General features: G+C 33.1%; 4 protein-coding genes across 4 annotated transcripts; 1 reads left to right on the top strand and 3 right to left on the bottom strand.

The window, feature by feature from the left end:
- Positions 1-230: 230 nt before the first annotated feature.
- On the bottom strand, positions 231-5625 carry TRIADDRAFT_57642 (uncharacterized protein; the record flags this gene model as incomplete). Its single annotated transcript, XM_002113416.1, has 25 exons — positions 231-260; positions 590-643; positions 743-812; positions 904-1046; positions 1149-1348; positions 1436-1517; positions 1659-1701; positions 1776-1813; positions 1910-1999; positions 2116-2199; positions 2268-2306; positions 2379-2474; positions 2547-2601; positions 2683-2747; positions 2834-2891; positions 2991-3071; positions 3151-3185; positions 3288-3386; positions 3562-3618; positions 3698-3757; positions 3892-4003; positions 4248-4321; positions 4524-4609; positions 5464-5475; positions 5598-5625. The coding sequence occupies 25 exons, from the start codon at positions 5623-5625 to the stop codon at positions 231-233; spliced, it is 1791 nt and encodes a 596-aa protein (XP_002113452.1).
- Positions 5626-6307: 682 nt separating this feature from the next.
- Positions 6308-7778, top strand: TRIADDRAFT_26326 (uncharacterized protein; the record flags this gene model as incomplete). The annotated part of the gene is made up of 2 exons (XM_002113796.1): positions 6308-6524; positions 7351-7778. The coding sequence occupies 2 exons, from the start codon at positions 6308-6310 to the stop codon at positions 7776-7778; spliced, it is 645 nt and encodes a 214-aa protein (XP_002113832.1).
- A 1839-nt stretch (positions 7779-9617) lies between these two features.
- TRIADDRAFT_26333 (uncharacterized protein) lies at positions 9618-10553 on the bottom strand (the record flags this gene model as incomplete). The annotated part of the gene is made up of 1 exon (XM_002113415.1): positions 9618-10553. The coding sequence occupies one exon, from the start codon at positions 10551-10553 to the stop codon at positions 9618-9620; it is 936 nt and encodes a 311-aa protein (XP_002113451.1).
- Positions 10554-13805: 3252 nt separating this feature from the next.
- TRIADDRAFT_50425 (uncharacterized protein) lies at positions 13806-17543 on the bottom strand (the record flags this gene model as incomplete). Its single annotated transcript, XM_002113414.1, has 9 exons — positions 13806-13845; positions 13953-14014; positions 14107-14145; positions 14242-14394; positions 14438-14502; positions 14712-14793; positions 15070-15236; positions 15351-15422; positions 17507-17543. 9 exons carry the CDS (start codon positions 17541-17543, stop codon positions 13806-13808), a joined length of 717 nt encoding a protein of 238 aa, XP_002113450.1.
- Between the last annotated feature and the right edge of the window lie 229 nt (positions 17544-17772).

The raw sequence follows: 17772 nt of genomic DNA, 5'->3' as shown, positions 1-17772 counted from the left end.
GAAGCTGTAGTTTTGTATAATGTGCTATCTATCCTTCATGAATATTTTCTATATTTGATGCGAAAGGACGTTGTATCAAATCTATGCATCTTTCAAATTGAAATAGATAGCAAGTAGTAAACCATCAAGCGGATTTACATACCATACAGTATGCTATCCGTGGATATAGGGTTTTTTATAACTATTTTCTCGTCAATAGTCATGCATCGCATTTCAACAGTTATTATAGTTTATGCAGTATCCACAAGAGTACACATTGGCTGCAAATTAAAGATATCAACTCATTTTCTCCGTAAACATCTCACTTGCAACATAATAAGTAATGACTGAGGATCTAATATACATTATTTGGGCTACTACAGATATTAAAGTAATATACTGTATAGTTTTGTAAAGCGTATTATAAATACAGCGTTTCCCTGAAGAGAATTCTTCGCAATTCTGTAATAGTATTACTTCATGCTTTTCCTGTTAGCCTCTGTTGAATTATAGAGACAACTGAAGAACCAAAATTTTCATCCTAAAAGTAAAATGCTTAAATCTTCAGCAGGATTCGACATTTTTGCTTGTAAAATAAACAAAACTTTACCTTGTAATCCCACGAAATTGCAATGACTGCCTCACTATCATCATTTACTTGATACTAAAATAGGTTAGGAAATAGTAGAAGATGCGAGATATTAGCATTGCCATTTTACTGTTATTGTTATTCAGTACCTATTCCTGTACTGTAAATTTTTACCTCAATAACAACAGAATGCAATTTAATAGAGCCATCTGATGACTGGGATACTTCTTCTTTAGGGAAATCACTAAAATATTGCCATAGTAGATTAATCGATTCATTCGATATAATGAATTATCTCGTAAATGAACAAGTGAGTTGGTGAAAAGTAAAGTTACCTCTTAACATGTAAGTACAGTTCACGTAGTAGTTCATTGCGAACTACTTTATCCGGTACGCTTATAGTACTGCAAAAATTTAAATTATGGCTTTTCATTCCAAGTTCGTGGAGAGCTTGCTTAGAGTCGACCAATCTTGTTGACTGCCAAAATTGAATTTATTTCCAAGTTAAACAAATGTCATACAAATAGTGCGAATTCAACGTAAACACACATGTTAAACGAACGAGAAACTAAAAAATTACGTTGTCATCCATGATAATAACTCCTTCAATTATGCGAGGATCTACATCTAATCGAGGCTTCTTATTTTCATGGATATGAGACTTCAAAGAAATCTGTGGCTGGTTTTGCTTATATAGCTCGAACGACATATCTACAGCTATTTTGGGCGAAGCCCTGATTTTCACAGTTTCGCCATTTTTTGGCATATAGCACGGGGTACCTTTGATTTAGAATGATACTTCTTTATATAACCAATGCTATAGTTCAACACCAAGAAATTTACTGCATTGACGACCTAATGACTTACCAATTTCTTGTTCTATTTTTTGCATTAAAAAATTCATTTTGCTCGCCTCTCCGTGAACAAGCATCACATTTTCAGGTTCGGCCTAAATATTGACGAGAATACACATAATTCAGTTCTTTAGACTGTATCAACTGCAGCATATCGCTTACTTTTTATAATTAATACTTAGTTGTTTCAAGTCATTTACAATGGAAAAAGATGACGGTTTAATATATCTGCTTACATGTTTAATTAATTGCATGATTCCTTTAGCATCAGCGTGAGCACTGCAAAGTGATTTAATCCGAAATTTTAGATTAGTTCAACAATTATTAGTTTATTGCAAACAAATGTTATCTACCTAAATGACATATACTCCACGGCTAATTTCACATCAATCTATAGATTACAATGCACAAAATAATATAGTTAATTCCGTATTCACAGACCGTATTCATAGGACCAGTGAAGTATCATTTTCTCAATAATACTCACTATTTGTTTATTCTCTAATTCTACGGTTCTTTGACCAGATAAAATTTTATTTCCTACTGTACCAGCAACGCAGTAGCCTGGTAAAATGACCTAATCGTGCAAAATTTTATAGGATTTACAAGGTTAAGACTGCTATTTATCTGATAATTAATAATTGATACAATATACAGTATAGACGTAATTTAACAAGAGAAGAGCGACAATACCATATTTTTATCATCTGGTGCCCATTTTTTAAATATTTGAAGTGAGAGACCGCCATGAAGCATGCCTGGCGTAGCAAATACAACCTGTAAAAAATCTTAAGGATTAAAATTATCAAGTATTTCTGAGAGTATCAACAGTCTAAACGGCCTACCATAGGATTAGGATTATCAATCAGGGCGCGATCGAAAGGCTAACAACAAGACGCAAAAATAGTATGTAAGACAATTATTTGATAAACTTTTCGATGGATAATCAACAATACCTTTATATGCTTAAATTCGAACATATTATGTTGTACGAATGTTCGTCGAATTTTCTGATTTGTCCAAGTAATGAATAATTTATAATAATGATTTGCCTATAACACATCAGAATTCAGGTTACATAATTTTCTGCTTTCCATTTGATAATTTAATAAATAAATATACACCTTCTCTGTTAAACCAGTCGAGAAATAGATAGGGACTTTTAAGTTCATTCTATCCCTAAGATATTAAAGTAACTTACGAATAAGTATCCTGACTATAAAATAAGTGCTGTCATTATATATAAAATTAAATTATTACCAATAAGTTTCCAATAAAATGCATAACTCCTGTGCCCTTCCAAGGGCAAAAACGGGAATCAGAACCTAAGTTAAGTGAATATAACAGTTTAATGGTTGTTGGAAAATATACGTAATTGCATAACAAATAGCACCTAATTTGAAGTTCTCACCTTGCCGCCTCGTTCAACACATTCATGGACTTTTGTTAGAAAATCTCTTTCACGACATCTAATATCGAGGTAAAAGTAATTAATATCAACTATGATCAATTCAAGTCATTCTGTAGTGATTGATTACGTAAATATTATACTTTACTATTAAACAAACCTCTTAGAATCGCGAATTGTGGTAGCGTATGTTGATTCCGTTATTAATAAATTTGGCCTACATTTGTCTATCCATGCGGCTCTATAACACAATACAATAAATTTCAAAGCGGAAGTATTTTAGCTAAAAATTTCCTAATGCAGAAAAGGAATAGACCTACCCTAAGTGGCGATCTGGGGTCATATTGTAATCACCCTAAGAAAGTTCAAGAAATTTCTAGTTATTCTACGTCCATTTGCACGAAATTAGATTTATTGCTTTTACAGCAATTTAATGCAAAATTTGTGAACCGCTAACCGTATACAGAACAGATTCACATCCGACCTTAACCAGGAACATAGCAGCTCCCAAAACATGCCCAGCATAATAAGCCTTAATTTCTAAATCGTCGTCAACCTGTGGTTATTAGAAAAATTTACCTTAACGATGATGTTGCTAAGATTACTGGTATATCGCATATTCACTAATATTACTCTATTAAGTTAATGAATACACCAAGGTCAGTGAGAACAATCATGGCAACTTACATTGGTAAATAAAAATACTTAGATAGTAATAATGCAATAATTACCTTTACAGTCTGATGTAAGTTAATTGCTTTAACTTTCTTCATGCAGTCCTTAATCATCTGTGTGGAAAATATTTCCATATCGAGTTTGCACAAAGCTATGAATAGACAATAAATGCGACACCTGCTAACAACATACTTGCGAAGTAAAGAAATTTTTTTCTCCTTTCCTATCAACAGTAATTTTTCGGTAGTCTTCCTGTATTAATTGAAGTGCGATTTAATTGTCATCATATGAATTAACAATCCGTTTTACTAGTAATAATTTTCTTTGAATCTACAATGCTATGTTACAATGGTACTATTTTAAGTTTAATTCCAATCTTAACTTACCAGTAGAATTGGACATATTGCTTTAGTAGGGTGTGTCATGTATATTGGACCATCATATTTACACATTTCAGAGAAATACGGTAGAGCTCCGCAATGATCTAAGTGAAAATGGCTAAATTTAAAATATGCAGAAAGAGTTAGTAAAGTCAATCCTATAGCATACTAAAATTTCATTTCATGCTGTAGTGTTATCTTTCTAAAATTGATCATAAATTGTATTACATCCAAGTCCGATACCATAGCTAGACAAACTGAATAAGTTCTAGTTTCCAACATAGTTTAAGGTATCCAAGAATAAGTTATATACTGTACATGTTACAATTACTTTACATCAATAGATATGAATGTAGACAGACCTGATTATAACACAATCTAGAAATTGAGTTAAACTTCCTGAACGTGTGATATACGTAAAATCCGGGAAACGTCTCTACTCAAGGTACAATAAATACGATGAGTTTACATCGAACAATATTTTACTCTCTATTTGGTTATTATCAAACAACGAGTAAGCCCGATAAGTTAGGTCGCCTTTCGATCATGTATAATAATAATATAAAGATAGTATACAGAGTGATGCATAATTATAATTATTGTACAATTCCCTAAGCCATGCCTGTTTTCAAACTTACATCGTCATTGTATCCCATGTGCATCCCACAGTCGAACATGATATTCTTGCATCCAATCGTGACAAGAATACAACTGCGTCCGACGTCTTTAGAACATAAGAAATAGTAATTGATATTTATGAATGATATGTGATAAAGAATAACCAACGGTATCCTACTACAGAAATACCTAGAATATACCTAGCTATTTGTATACTCTATTTGTATACACATACGTTTACTTTAAACAAGAAAAATCTCAACGATATGTACATTATACAGTACTTGTACCACAACTGCTTAAATCATAGGGCTAACATCAATTGTTAGCAACAGAAATATAGCAATTCCATCTCAATACTACTTCTATACTGCAAATTCTAATAGTATCAATAACGTAGAGACTATACTGCTGATATATACATATAGAAGATTTCAAGGAACTTACTAATGACCATAGTACTATCATAGTACTACATACAGTACAAAAAATTTTTTTGAAACTCGGCTGGGAACTAGTGTAGAGTATTGTTGCATGGACTACTAGATCTACCTGTAATTTACAAGTATTTACTTCAATCAAGCTTTGGTTGTAAAGGTGCAACAATTATAATCAGTAGAGTAAGACAGTGTGGAACAAAATAAATATTTTATACGTGCTGTAACAAAATTTTATCGATTCTTAAACATAATAATGATCTACTTGGTGTACTCATTTCTATTATCAGGGTAAATATGAGTTAAAGGTACTATTTGCACACTCTGCAGATTTCTGATACACGTTACAACTCTTGATACAAAATGAAAATACTCGTGTTATTCTCTGTCAGTAAAGAGAAATTATTAAGTCCACTAGACGTATCATTTAAGGTATGATTAAGATTTTGCAGCTTTTAGTTCTTGACCATTTTGTTGGTAGTTCAAGTAATCAATGATCAAAGTGAAGTAAAATTTGACAAACCTTGTCCAGCGCCTAAAATGTAAAAAATAGATGCAAATGCGTATTTTAATAAGTCCCATCCATCATATCCAATTTGAGCCAATACTGCAAAATAATATCTAGCATAACATCGCACAAGTCTACTTATCCTCTACCTAACGGAACCACTTTTATTTCAGGCATGTTCGATTAGCTTTTAAAGATGGATTCAACAAATATTCTCGAGTTGTCCGTGATAGTAGAGTTCACAAAATCGCAAAGTAGAGAACAAGAGGCTCAGCAACTGTTGATTTTCTGATTGCCTCAAGTTAAAGAGTTCTCCAACTTTTATTGTACAATATACAGTACAGTACAGTATAGTACCGAACTGTACTGGTACTCAACGCTCTCACAGCACGCTGGTGTACAGTGCAGTACTAAAGTAGTAAAGACGGCAGACTGCTTGACTAGTGCTACGCTATAATAATAATAATTACTATACTGTTTTGTATTACTATTTCATAGTTTTGGCGTCCTTACCTGAGTATGTTACCAATCTGCTTCGGACTAACTATTAGCAAGAGCATTTTGCAGGGGATGCAGACAAGCTGCAAGGGGAAACACTAAGGTGGATTTATTCTCTGACAAGGTTTACGGTATAGAAACACAACATTTTAAATTTGCTCAATATACAAACGTAACAGTATAAGGTTATTAAGTCCTGCAAGGGCATAAATAAACTGCAGCAGAGTTTAGAGCAGTTGATGCAGTGTTGTTGATGCGCAAGGTGGTCAACGCTATGCTCTGACTTTATATCAATTATATATACAGATATATATATTTATTTATTACAGTAGTTCATGGATTGATTAATTGTCGGAGTTCAATGGCGAAGAACGAACCAAAAGCCTTTTTGGAAGTTGTTCTTGATCAATTCAGTAAGGTACGAAAGGAAGATGGTGCCATTCTCGTTGATGAGTATGTCAATGCATACGAAGCTATAATTGTTTTTTTCGACTATTTTGGCCGGCTGTTTTCGTTTATCACTGCAGACGTTAAAAGTAAAATTGAAATTCTTAGGAAACATCGAAAAGGAGATGCAGGTAAACTGGAAGCTGTGCAATGTTATCGAAATAGTAACTTTCATATTTACTCTTGATCTGGTTTGCACACCACTGAAATTCCACTTCGATGAGATACCCAACAATCGGATCAAATCGGATAAACAATCACTTGATCCCAGTAATCTACGTTTTGTCAAGACACGGTATATTGTAGTATTTCGGCTCTGTGGCTAGTAGATCAACAATTACATTTCTATGCTTGAACGAGTATTTATCCTATCTGTAATTACTTTACAATGTACATCTTGCAAACCTTAATCAATAACAGATCGATAATCACCAGTAATTACAATTGCTCACTGTCAGTAAACAAAATATGCCAAATACTGCGCGTATCTCAAGCTGTGGGTCTACATTGTGGGTATTTATTTATAAGTAGTGATCATAGTTACTGGACTTTACGTGTAAACTACTTATCGACAGTAAGTATTCTGTTGCTTGACTAATGAATTCATTAACGATTGCTAACCCTATTTTAGACAATTAAAACTTGCACTGTTACAAATTTAGTGTACTTTAAAGACAGTCTCTAGGCCACTACTGCTGATCTTACTAGTAAAATTAGAGTAAATTAATTAATGATAGGTCAACTGCTGGCTGAAACCATTCCAGTAGAATGCTCAATTTATATACACATGTGCTTTGCTAGATTCACAGTATACAGTAGCAACAATTATCTTGTACCGGTAATCTAGCTATTACAATCTTCTTGGATGCAAATAGCTGCAGGTCTTTCTAATCTGCTAGATTCATTGGTATACAAATTTGCCTTTAACCTTTTACTAACTAATTCCAATTTTCTTAGGCCAAAATTATTTAAGTGTGCGATCAATGCTTGAATATGAGGTCAATCGTAATATTACAATTGTCAAAGGCCCAATACCTTCCGCATCTCGTACCTTGTTACGCTTGCATCGTGCGTTAGATTTTATTCGATTATTTTTTGAGAAATTGTCCGAAAGTCAAGAACACGATAAAGTCTCATCAATTGCGTCCGACTGTTATAACCAAACTTTAGCTAACTTTCATCCATGGTTGGTTAGGAAAGGCACCGCCTTGGCTATGTACGCTTTACCTAACAGAGCTTGCCTTTTAACTAAAATCAACGATCAGGCTACAACGACTGAGGCTGATACTCTACAGTTGTTGGCAAACATTGTAGCAGTTATTAATCCAATTTATGAAGAAACTCAAAGCCTTTATATTAAACAGGATCTGTTATTACTACCTTAATGAGGATTTTACTCCGCTATTTCATATACTATGAGCTACTGCTTTAAGAAAATTTTAAAGCAGGCCACTACAGTATAATCGTTTATTTTCCTTAGTTATCATGTATAGTATAAATTTGCACGATATAATAAGCGGTTCATTTTCTGACTTTGATGAATTAAATTTTAATGCTTATTTTAAATTTACAACAAACAAAAATAATATACTTTATATGTTTAAGTATTGCGGTGAATTGTTAGTAAAAATGAACGAACGAGTTAGCATTCTAGAAGGCTATGTAAAGTTTAATTAGATGTAATTATATTATTAAATAATGTAAATCTTATGAAATATACTTGCATAAATATAGTTTCCTTCATTGCGCATCAACATTAGATCACACGGGTATCATTTGACTGCAAGAAGTGGTTGTAAATCTTAAAAAAAGTGGCTCATACAAATACGTATGGTTAACCAAGTAGAGATAATAAGTAACGTCACGTAAGCATCAATAGCTAAACATGCCTAACGTTACCATCAAGAATTAAATTTAGCTCATAAAAATGCTTGATTAGATCGACATGGATAAACACCATGATAGATACTATGATTACTGTCATACTATCCATGCTTGCAATTATATAGTACAGCAATGCTTGTATTATCTCCATCATAAAAACACATAATTATTCTCTTAGTTCTTCAAAGTTCATGAAAAATAGTACTATCAATATTAAACATCGTCAACTAATAAACAGGCTCAATTTTTCTTTTGAATAGCGCAAATAACACTGCTTATTAAAAAGCTCTTAAAAAGTCTCTTGATGTATAGTATACATAATGTATGTTATATTAATTATCGTAGATTTAGCACGTGTCGCTATAGTCAAATTTTTGTCGTATTCACTGTGCATTAACTCTTTATGTTATAGCAATATAAATCAGCACTACATAAAAATCCTACGATCATAATACTTCTATTACAGTAATTGCTTATATTCATTATCACTGCAGCGCAGCTTACTTTCAACCTAATCGCATATTGTATATAATGCGGCGAACAACTATGCTCAAGGTAAAGTATTACTATTGCTGTACTGTACCAGAAGGATAGCATACAAGTAAAAAATATTGCAGCCCTAGAGAAAGGATTTGTTAAAGCAGCTTTTCGGTTCGGTAAAAATGATGGTGACTGCGTAAGCAAGGACAGAGACACCTTAGGAATTCAAATCTTATCCATAGTCATTACAGGACATTATTTATTTATTGCATATAGTAAAATATTTTCACGAAAATAATACGAGGAATAAATTTTAAATTAATGACTGTTACAATCTTATACTTGTGTATACTTAACTATAACACAAACCAAAGCCAAAGCGATCAAGTGCTTTTACGCAATGCAATTTTAATAATGCAAATTTTTCATTTTGTATTTCTACTACAATAAAGCGTTTAATGCTAGCAGACATCTATTTCAGATGGAAACCATTTCAAAGCGTATAGGAAGATAGTCGTCTGAATAATCAGTATCTATTACTCCGGTGCAATAAATTCACTTTATGCTGTAGTATTTTTAAATTTCACATATGTCAGATTCTTGATATCGTATAATTATGGAAAGCATTTGTATGGATGATGAGAAGAACCGCGTAATGAATTTACATATATACAGTCTTGCGGCTCGCGAAAGAACTCCTAAGATCTATACAAGATAGTTGCTCGGTCAAGATATTAAAGATAAATACGCAATTCAGCATGATCTATTGCAGCAAATCATTTTTCACAATCATTAATTATCGTGATCGACTTATTGTACGAATAATAAGCTACCGTAAGATAAGCATATTTCAAATTAAGTTAAATATCTCCAGTTAGAAAGCAACTGAGCACATACATGATCCCTAATAGCAAATTTAAACGAGCTGTTTCAACAGGCAACTTTCTGAGGTTTCCTTGTCGGAATTGCTTTTCCAAGTTTAATCCGCCGTAGAGCGTTATTAATGGCAACGCATAGAATGGCGACGAAATGATAGCCATACAAGCGAAGATAAGATAAGGTGTAAATAGTAGTATAACGTACAATATGTATGAGCGTTTGTAACCTAGGATGATAGCAAGTGTAATTATACCTGCACGCTTGTCAGACTCAAGATCACGAGCGTTATTGCTATGCAAGATAGCTTCTGTTATTAGCACTAAAGGAATAGCATAGTATACAACTCTAACAACACAAACACCAGCTTGGGCAATGAAAGCGAATAAAACGGCAATTGGACCAAAGCTGATAAAGATCATGATATCGCCCAATGCATAATATTTGAAACCGAAACCTCCAGTATACTGAAATGAGCCCGAGAGCCCTCCGAAGAAAACGAAAGCTAAAACTTCCATTCTGGCCTGTGAAAAGCAAACAATAACAGCGAATGCAAAACAGGCTATTGTGTACAAGATGGCACCAAATCGAACAACTTCATCAGCGGTCAATAAATGATCGATTAATGTCCGATCATCTGCACCATCGTAATCAACACCACGATGAAAATCATAATATGTATTGACTAAATTGCCAGCTCCATGTACCGACAACGTCACTATAACAGTCAATAGAAATATTGGCCAACTAAAAGATTGGGTCGAGTTGTAATTATAATTATAAGAGAGGACAGAACCAAGTAATACTGGTATAAATGAAGCAGCAAATGACCAAGGGCGTAAAGCTAAGACATATCCGAGCCATTTAGCTTGTGATGGCTTATTTCGAACTTGATTGGAAGTAGAGGCTGTTGCTGCCATGTTGCTATTCACGTCAGGCTTGCTGTAGACTATAGATCTAACAAGGCGATATGCCAAATTGTCAATGCAAGAGAACAGTTGTATGTAATTTGTGTTGCCGCTGTAATACTTTAATATTCTTTAATAGTAGCCGTGTATCAACTAGAGATGGTGGAGTGTTAATATGAAAAAAATTATAACGTTAACGATGCCGAGGCTTTCAGTTATGAATCTATTCTGTTTGCCTTATTAAAGTTAGAAAATTATAAATGATTTCTTTAGCAGCATTAGAACAATGGCTTACCTGTTTCACTTGTCCATTTTTTTCCATACTAAACTGCACCGTATGCTTCAAACTGCGTCTTTGTGCTATACTGAAGTATACCGAGTACCCTTTCTAGAAAGTGTATCGTATGCAGTACAGTACTTAGTAACGGCTATACTATCAAGTACAGTACATTGTACTGTAGTTGGCAGTGCACAGTACTGTACTATCTCACTACTACTGGACCCGTCTGAGTTAGACTGACAGGTGTTAAAATAAATAAATAAATAAAAATTAAAAATAATTTTTTATTCTACTTACAGTTGATTGTCTGCTTTCTGCGCTACTAGTATAGGATAGAAGTGGTATGATGCCTGCTGAAATAGTACTTATCACAAGTTCTATCAACGTCATACACATTTTATTCGGAGTTGCTTCGGTACTCATTTGATAAATTATTTACTAGCGATGGAGATAAAACCTAGATGAAACCTTCGAACTCAGTATTAATTAATGTCTCACATGCACTAATAAGAATAAGGTTATTTTTACCGTGGGACTGTGAATTATACAATAGATGCTATGCCAATCGTCGATGCAACTCCATTGTGAATTTTCAAAACAGTAGTGTTCTAATACTGTGTATTATCATATCATTTGAATCAACAATCTTTCAATCTATCATTCGGATGATTAAATAAGAATTAATTATTAACATCAGATAAAAAATAAAAGAGAAATTAAAAGTTTCTTAATGGGTTGCACGTGACAGTGGTATTAGTCATCAGTAAAGCGTAAAATCATGGTGCATTTCGTAGTCTAAATTTGTGTCGACTAATCGACGATGTTTGTACATTTTCAATTGAAGATAAAACAGGTTTATTGTTACACTTTAAATTCTAAACCTGGTTTTCCTAACAGTGGCATCAAACAAGTCTGACGGATTATAACTTGAAATAATTGTTATTTACAATATTTACAGAGCCATCTTCCTTTAACCTTGAATAACGAATTCCGTTGTATGCGTCAGTGTGCTTTCTCTTCATATGCGTATGCGTTCATCTCAGAGCACGAGTATATTTGTATCTACAAAAGTACTCACATTGAAATCTGAAACGTCATTTTTGGGTAACTTAACCATTAAAAACTGAATGAATAATAGTATTAGAGAACTCAATAAAGATCGATCATACGCGTATTTGTGGTTACCATGTTACTAAAATTTAGATGGGATAAGTAAACAAATGATACTACAGCACTGTATCAGTTCTGGATATACACGTATTAGTGTTGTCTTTATTTACTGGCTCAAATGTCAGTATACGCAAGAATTTTTTATTCGCTGAAAACATTCTAGCTAACTTACTAAAAAAAATTTTATCTTATGAAGAATTTGCATCACTATGTGTGTATATGTATTATGCAAATGCGTACGTAGCATTGTACACATAATTATTGTACGTATAATCAATCGCTCTAAAGTCCTTTGAATTAATCAGGTTATTGTGCTATACTCGTACCTATCAAGCTTGAAGATCCCGTCATTTCGATAATTGATTAATTAATACAAACACTACTGCATATGTATTTCTTATCCATCTTATTGAATCTTACCGTGATCAGTAAATTCAGTTTCGTGCTCGGTTTGTTCATCGGAGAATGTAATTAAACTTCATGATGGCACTAAAACTTTATTTGATAAATTGTTCTTAACATATGTACCGCTAACGGCAAGCGCGTTAAACAAGAACTACTAATCAATCTGGCTATGGTACTGTTTTGCAATAAAGTATATGTATTGTATAAATTATAAACTAGAAGTTAGATAAAATTACATTCATGACCTTTGAAAGATCAATTATTTAAAGCTTTCAAATAAGCTATGATGAATTCTAATAACACGTTTTACAGGATATTAATTATAGTCCTGGAGTTAATTGCTCACATTCTGTATATGAACGGAATGAAAGTACATACTTCAAAAATGGATAACGCATTCTTTTAGAACGTACAAACGGTTTATTTTATTCAAGTATACAAGGGATGGGAAATTTATACAATTATACCCCTCAGGTGATTGCAAAACATATACGTGTACAAGACCTTACAAAGTACGGCGTTATTGTCCAATCAGTAAAATTGCTAAAAATGAGAGCAAGCTACAATAATTTACCCACCATGCGTGTATAACGCTATGTACCTACTCTACTAGACACAAATTGTGTTGTCATGCAATTACAAACAACGATTAATTCAAAGGTTAATCCGTACTATAATACAACGTTATAAATCGTGGCAAACAAAGAAAAAAATCAAATTTCTTTTACTTAGACAGCTAAATTTATGAAAGCATTCCATCATGGTTCAGTAGTATTGTACAATCCTTATAAATTGATTGGGTGATCAATTTAACATGCAGTCACTGATCAAAATAAATGTAATACATGAATATTCTAAGTAGTAATAGACCTAACCTCATTAACAGGTGGTCCATTCAATAATCGAACTCTAATGAGCATAGATCACTAACAATTATTTCTTAATTAAACGAAAGTATATTGATTGATTAATTACATACGTCAAGAGCTCAGTTATATTACAAGGCGTAATTTTATTACTCAGGATAAGAGAAATCAAGAAAAAAGATCTGGTCAATCGCAACATTCAATTTGCATCTAGGTTTATAAATAACACTGCATAAATAAGTATCGCCTTATTACCAACATAACGTAGTGGTAGCGTTCTCTATAGAGGCGAAGGAAACCCTCTATGGTTTACTTTCTCAGTAGATTGTGAAAACTGGAAACTAGTTATTTACAATTTCACAAATTTATGATTAGCGTTCTCGGGCGAACTAGTAGTTGAGGTTCAGATTAGACTTAAGTGGTATTATCATCAAGCCGATTAAACTGACAAAGTAAATGAATTTCATTTAATACATGCAGAAATCAAAATTTTACATGGATTGATCCATACAAGACATTCATTGGCTAGATAACTGAAGCATATCATTTCTTCTTTCTTGATTGTGTGCATTTGGGACAATACCTGTAAAAGCATATTTGATTTAACAATCAAGTTTGTAAAGATGTACGATTTTGAAGCTGGGTAATCAATAAATGTAAAGAAAGGGTATATGTGCTAAAGTAACAAACCATTTTCCTTTCGGCTTTGTAGTTAATCCAACACATTGAAAGTGAAACCATTCTATAGGGCACTACATGTCATTAGAAAAAACAAATTATTTGCATGATCAATAAGCGTTATGTCAGATTTATGAGCATCGACGCATAACAAATAGTGTCTTACTTCAGTGTTATCACATCCAATCATTTCGCCATAAGAAACCTAGAGCATAATCCTCGGATTTAGTAACAAGACTACTGAAAGACGCAGCATAATTAACGTAACCCTAAAAGTTTCTATTCTAATGTTTTAAGTCACCTGATGACATAAACAATAAGTAGGTTCATTGGGATCCACTGGCATATCTACAGCTCTTGCATTAAATATAGATTGCGATTGTGCAATCACAGATGCAGCACTGGAGATAGTTTCAAGCCTATTGCATCCAACATCTATAATTACTAAATCAATCTAACTTTACATATTCGCAAGTAGTAGTATTTGGCCGCATTACTAACGTTGATGTTTTCAACTTTTTTCTGCTCGTCTTTTTCCGTCCTGTAGAGCGGCTTCGGTTTTCTATAAGGAATGAAAATTTCTGTATCTAAACAACTCCTAGACTTCTAGAGTTATCATTAATGATACTTACTTTTTATGTCTTGATTTTCCACCATTGTATGAGAATCTAAGTCGTTTTATCATTCATCAGAGAAGTATGTACAAGTAATTAAAAAGATAGCAAAAGGAACGTACATCAAAACGCCTATCCATTAGTTATACACTAATACCTGTAATTTCCTGTTCTTTTTCTTTCAAGTCAGCTTCAAATCGGGCTAGTTCGTAATCTAATCTTCGAATATGTTTATCAACCTATAATTTACGAGAAGAGTTATCAGAAAAATCGTTCATTATTTAGCAATTACGAAATCAGTAACAAAAACTGAAAGATTAAAGTCAACCATGATACCACAAGTTGAAATAAATCTGCTACATACTGTACCTGTACAATGTAAACGAGCTACTATTTAAGCGTATTTCAACAAATTCATCACAATCAATTTACTTTTCACGGTAAGTTTGAAGTTAATATTGTTCATCATACTGCAATAGCGTACAAATGAATCCGTGGTTACTAGTATAACCTACCATTTCATATGTCTGAGTTGCAAGTTGAACTTTATTATCACAGATCATATGACTTTTCTTGTAGGTACAATTTATATCATCCAATCGTTGCTGCCTTTCATCGCTCTTTAAATTAGATACTTCTTGTACATATTGCTGTGTTAATTTATCGATTTCTCCTTTTATATCTTGGATATAAGCGAAAATTTAGAAATAATGAATAGTAGTTACAAAGAGCTTACTAACTACTGTAACTATCCTAACCAAAATCTCGAGGTAATAACACCGCATAAATACTCTACCTTGATTTTTTTGATCCAACTCTTTCATTAACGTGAAATTCCTTTGTAATTCAGAAGGCAGACTTTCTATACCTAACGAAAAGAAAAAAATCACGTATACGCAATAATTAGGATTCTTGTTCCGAAATATACCCACAGAACTAAATATAGCTTAAATAATAGCGTTAAAAGTTTCTCAAATATCATTTATTCTTGTACTCCAATACCAAACGTTAGCCTAGACTGGCAACTTAAATATTGATATTGGTCTTTGATCAAGAAGGATATAGCCGAGAAAATATCTATTCAAAGGTAGTACCTTTTACACATCGAAATAACGCTACTGTACCTCATAGTTATATCGGTTGCTAATTGGATGGTGAAACGCATTCAGAAAATGCAGTTTTTATACTTAAAGCAACAGCTGACATGACGGTAATACATTATAATACTGTTGTTACTACGAATAATTCCTAGATACATAGACAGTATCGGCATAAGGGAACATGATAAAAGGATCTAAACTACGTAGAGCAATTAAGGATTTATGACTTGCATGTCATTGTACAGGCATAAACCTGTGTAGATTAAGATAAATTTTAGTGAATTAACGTTTCGCACTGTCAATTGTTGAATCTTGTAGACCACAGTGTTATTATTCTATTTTACTGATCTCAAGCCTCACGAGTTTATTGAGCTTTATTTACAGTACTAACGCAGAGAACACCTAATATCCAAATAACGTAACATAAGCTTACAAAAATTAATTTAGCAAACAACAACGCGTCAAAGATTACTATCATAAGCTTACAAAAATTAATTTAGCAAACAACAACGCGTCAAAGATTACTATAATAATTATAGGATGACCTACATTGATTACTCAATTTTCACAGTATTTTTTACTACCACATACGAAGTATGATTTTACAATTCTCTAATCATACAGTATACGTACATTGTACTTACAGTACATCACGCATTCAATATCGAATAGTACAAAAAAAGCTAGTCACTCTCAAAAATATCCGTTTATGGCTTGATGGTTATGATCGATGATCGAGATAGTAATCTCTGCTATTGAAGTAGCAATGTAGCAAAGGGTTGGGTCCTAAATTGCTTCAAGTTCCAGCTAATTATAGTAACCAAACTACAGTATTGATTGGACAGATAATTGCATATATAATTATATACAATAATTAATTAATCTGTACTATGACTAAATACACGAATACGGTACAGTGCTTAGTATAGAATGCAATCAGTGATGTCATCACTGATTGCTGAGCGAATTCGAGACCCTGAAAGTCAGTCATTTACATATAATCATAATTTTAGGGAAAATATATAATTACTACTCACTAAAAGTGCACATTTTCAGAGCACTGGGCTATCTGCCATAAACTGAGACCTGCTGACTCTCGGACTCTCCATACAGTGTACACTTGTGTAGTAAATCGACAGTAAAGCCTGATAGATACTATAGTTCAATCAAATAAGGTACTGTTTGGAAGATACCTTTTTGAGAAATTCTATGGAACTTTACTGATGTGACGACTTTATATTGGGTTTTTAGATCAATCTGGCCCCCTTTTTTAATCAATGTAACCTCATTGTAACGTAATAACAACTATGGCGGTTCAGAAAAATGTCGATATAAATGTTATAAATACCGCACACTACGATACCATTCTACGCTATTAATTAATTTTCCCATAAATAATAATGTACTGTAATACTATAGTTCATAGAGTATAGTATGCTACCATGATGCTACGTTCTGTCCAGTGCGGTGTACAGTAACTGTACCGTTCCTGCCTCATCGAATAGCGAAAATAAGGTGTTTTATGACTCAATATAACCCCTTACAACCGAGAGAGATATACTTTACTATTATCATCAAATGATCACGAAGTTTCACATTAAAGTCCCTAAACAGAGATGTCAAATCTACACGCATCTATAATAGTTAATTAATAAATAATAAATTAAACTTTATCAGAGTAAAAATAACTACATATCGACCGATCATGTTTACAGTGGCAGTAAAATTGAGTGTCTAATGTGTATGATGTGCAGCCTACATGCTGCACTTTATATCTCTAGAGAATGACGATGTCATGAAGGAACTGCATCATTAATAATACGTCAATAGAACATATATTAGTCATCCTTACTATCTAAGTAGTGCTCCAAGTAAAGCACGGAGGCCATATTCTGTTTTCGGCGGATATTCCGCGCCCTCTGAGCTCGTTAATAATGATGCAGGCTTTATTATGAACCGTAAGCAAACTTCTACGAACCAAACACAGTTTGCAGTGTGCATGTAGCAGTACTGTATGAACCAAAGGGGTAATACTGTAAAATACTTTAGTAGTCTGTATGTCTGTCTGTATTGTACTTACAGTACACACTTCAGTACGGCGTGTACAGTGCACAGAGA

The sequence above is a fragment of the Trichoplax adhaerens genome, genomic scaffold (assembly GCF_000150275.1).
Source record: "Trichoplax adhaerens TRIADscaffold_6 genomic scaffold, whole genome shotgun sequence".
In the NCBI taxonomy this organism is placed as follows: domain Eukaryota; kingdom Metazoa; phylum Placozoa; class Uniplacotomia; order Trichoplacea; family Trichoplacidae; genus Trichoplax; species Trichoplax adhaerens.
Note: the sequence above shows the minus strand (reverse complement) of the source record. Positions and strands in the feature narration are given on the sequence as shown.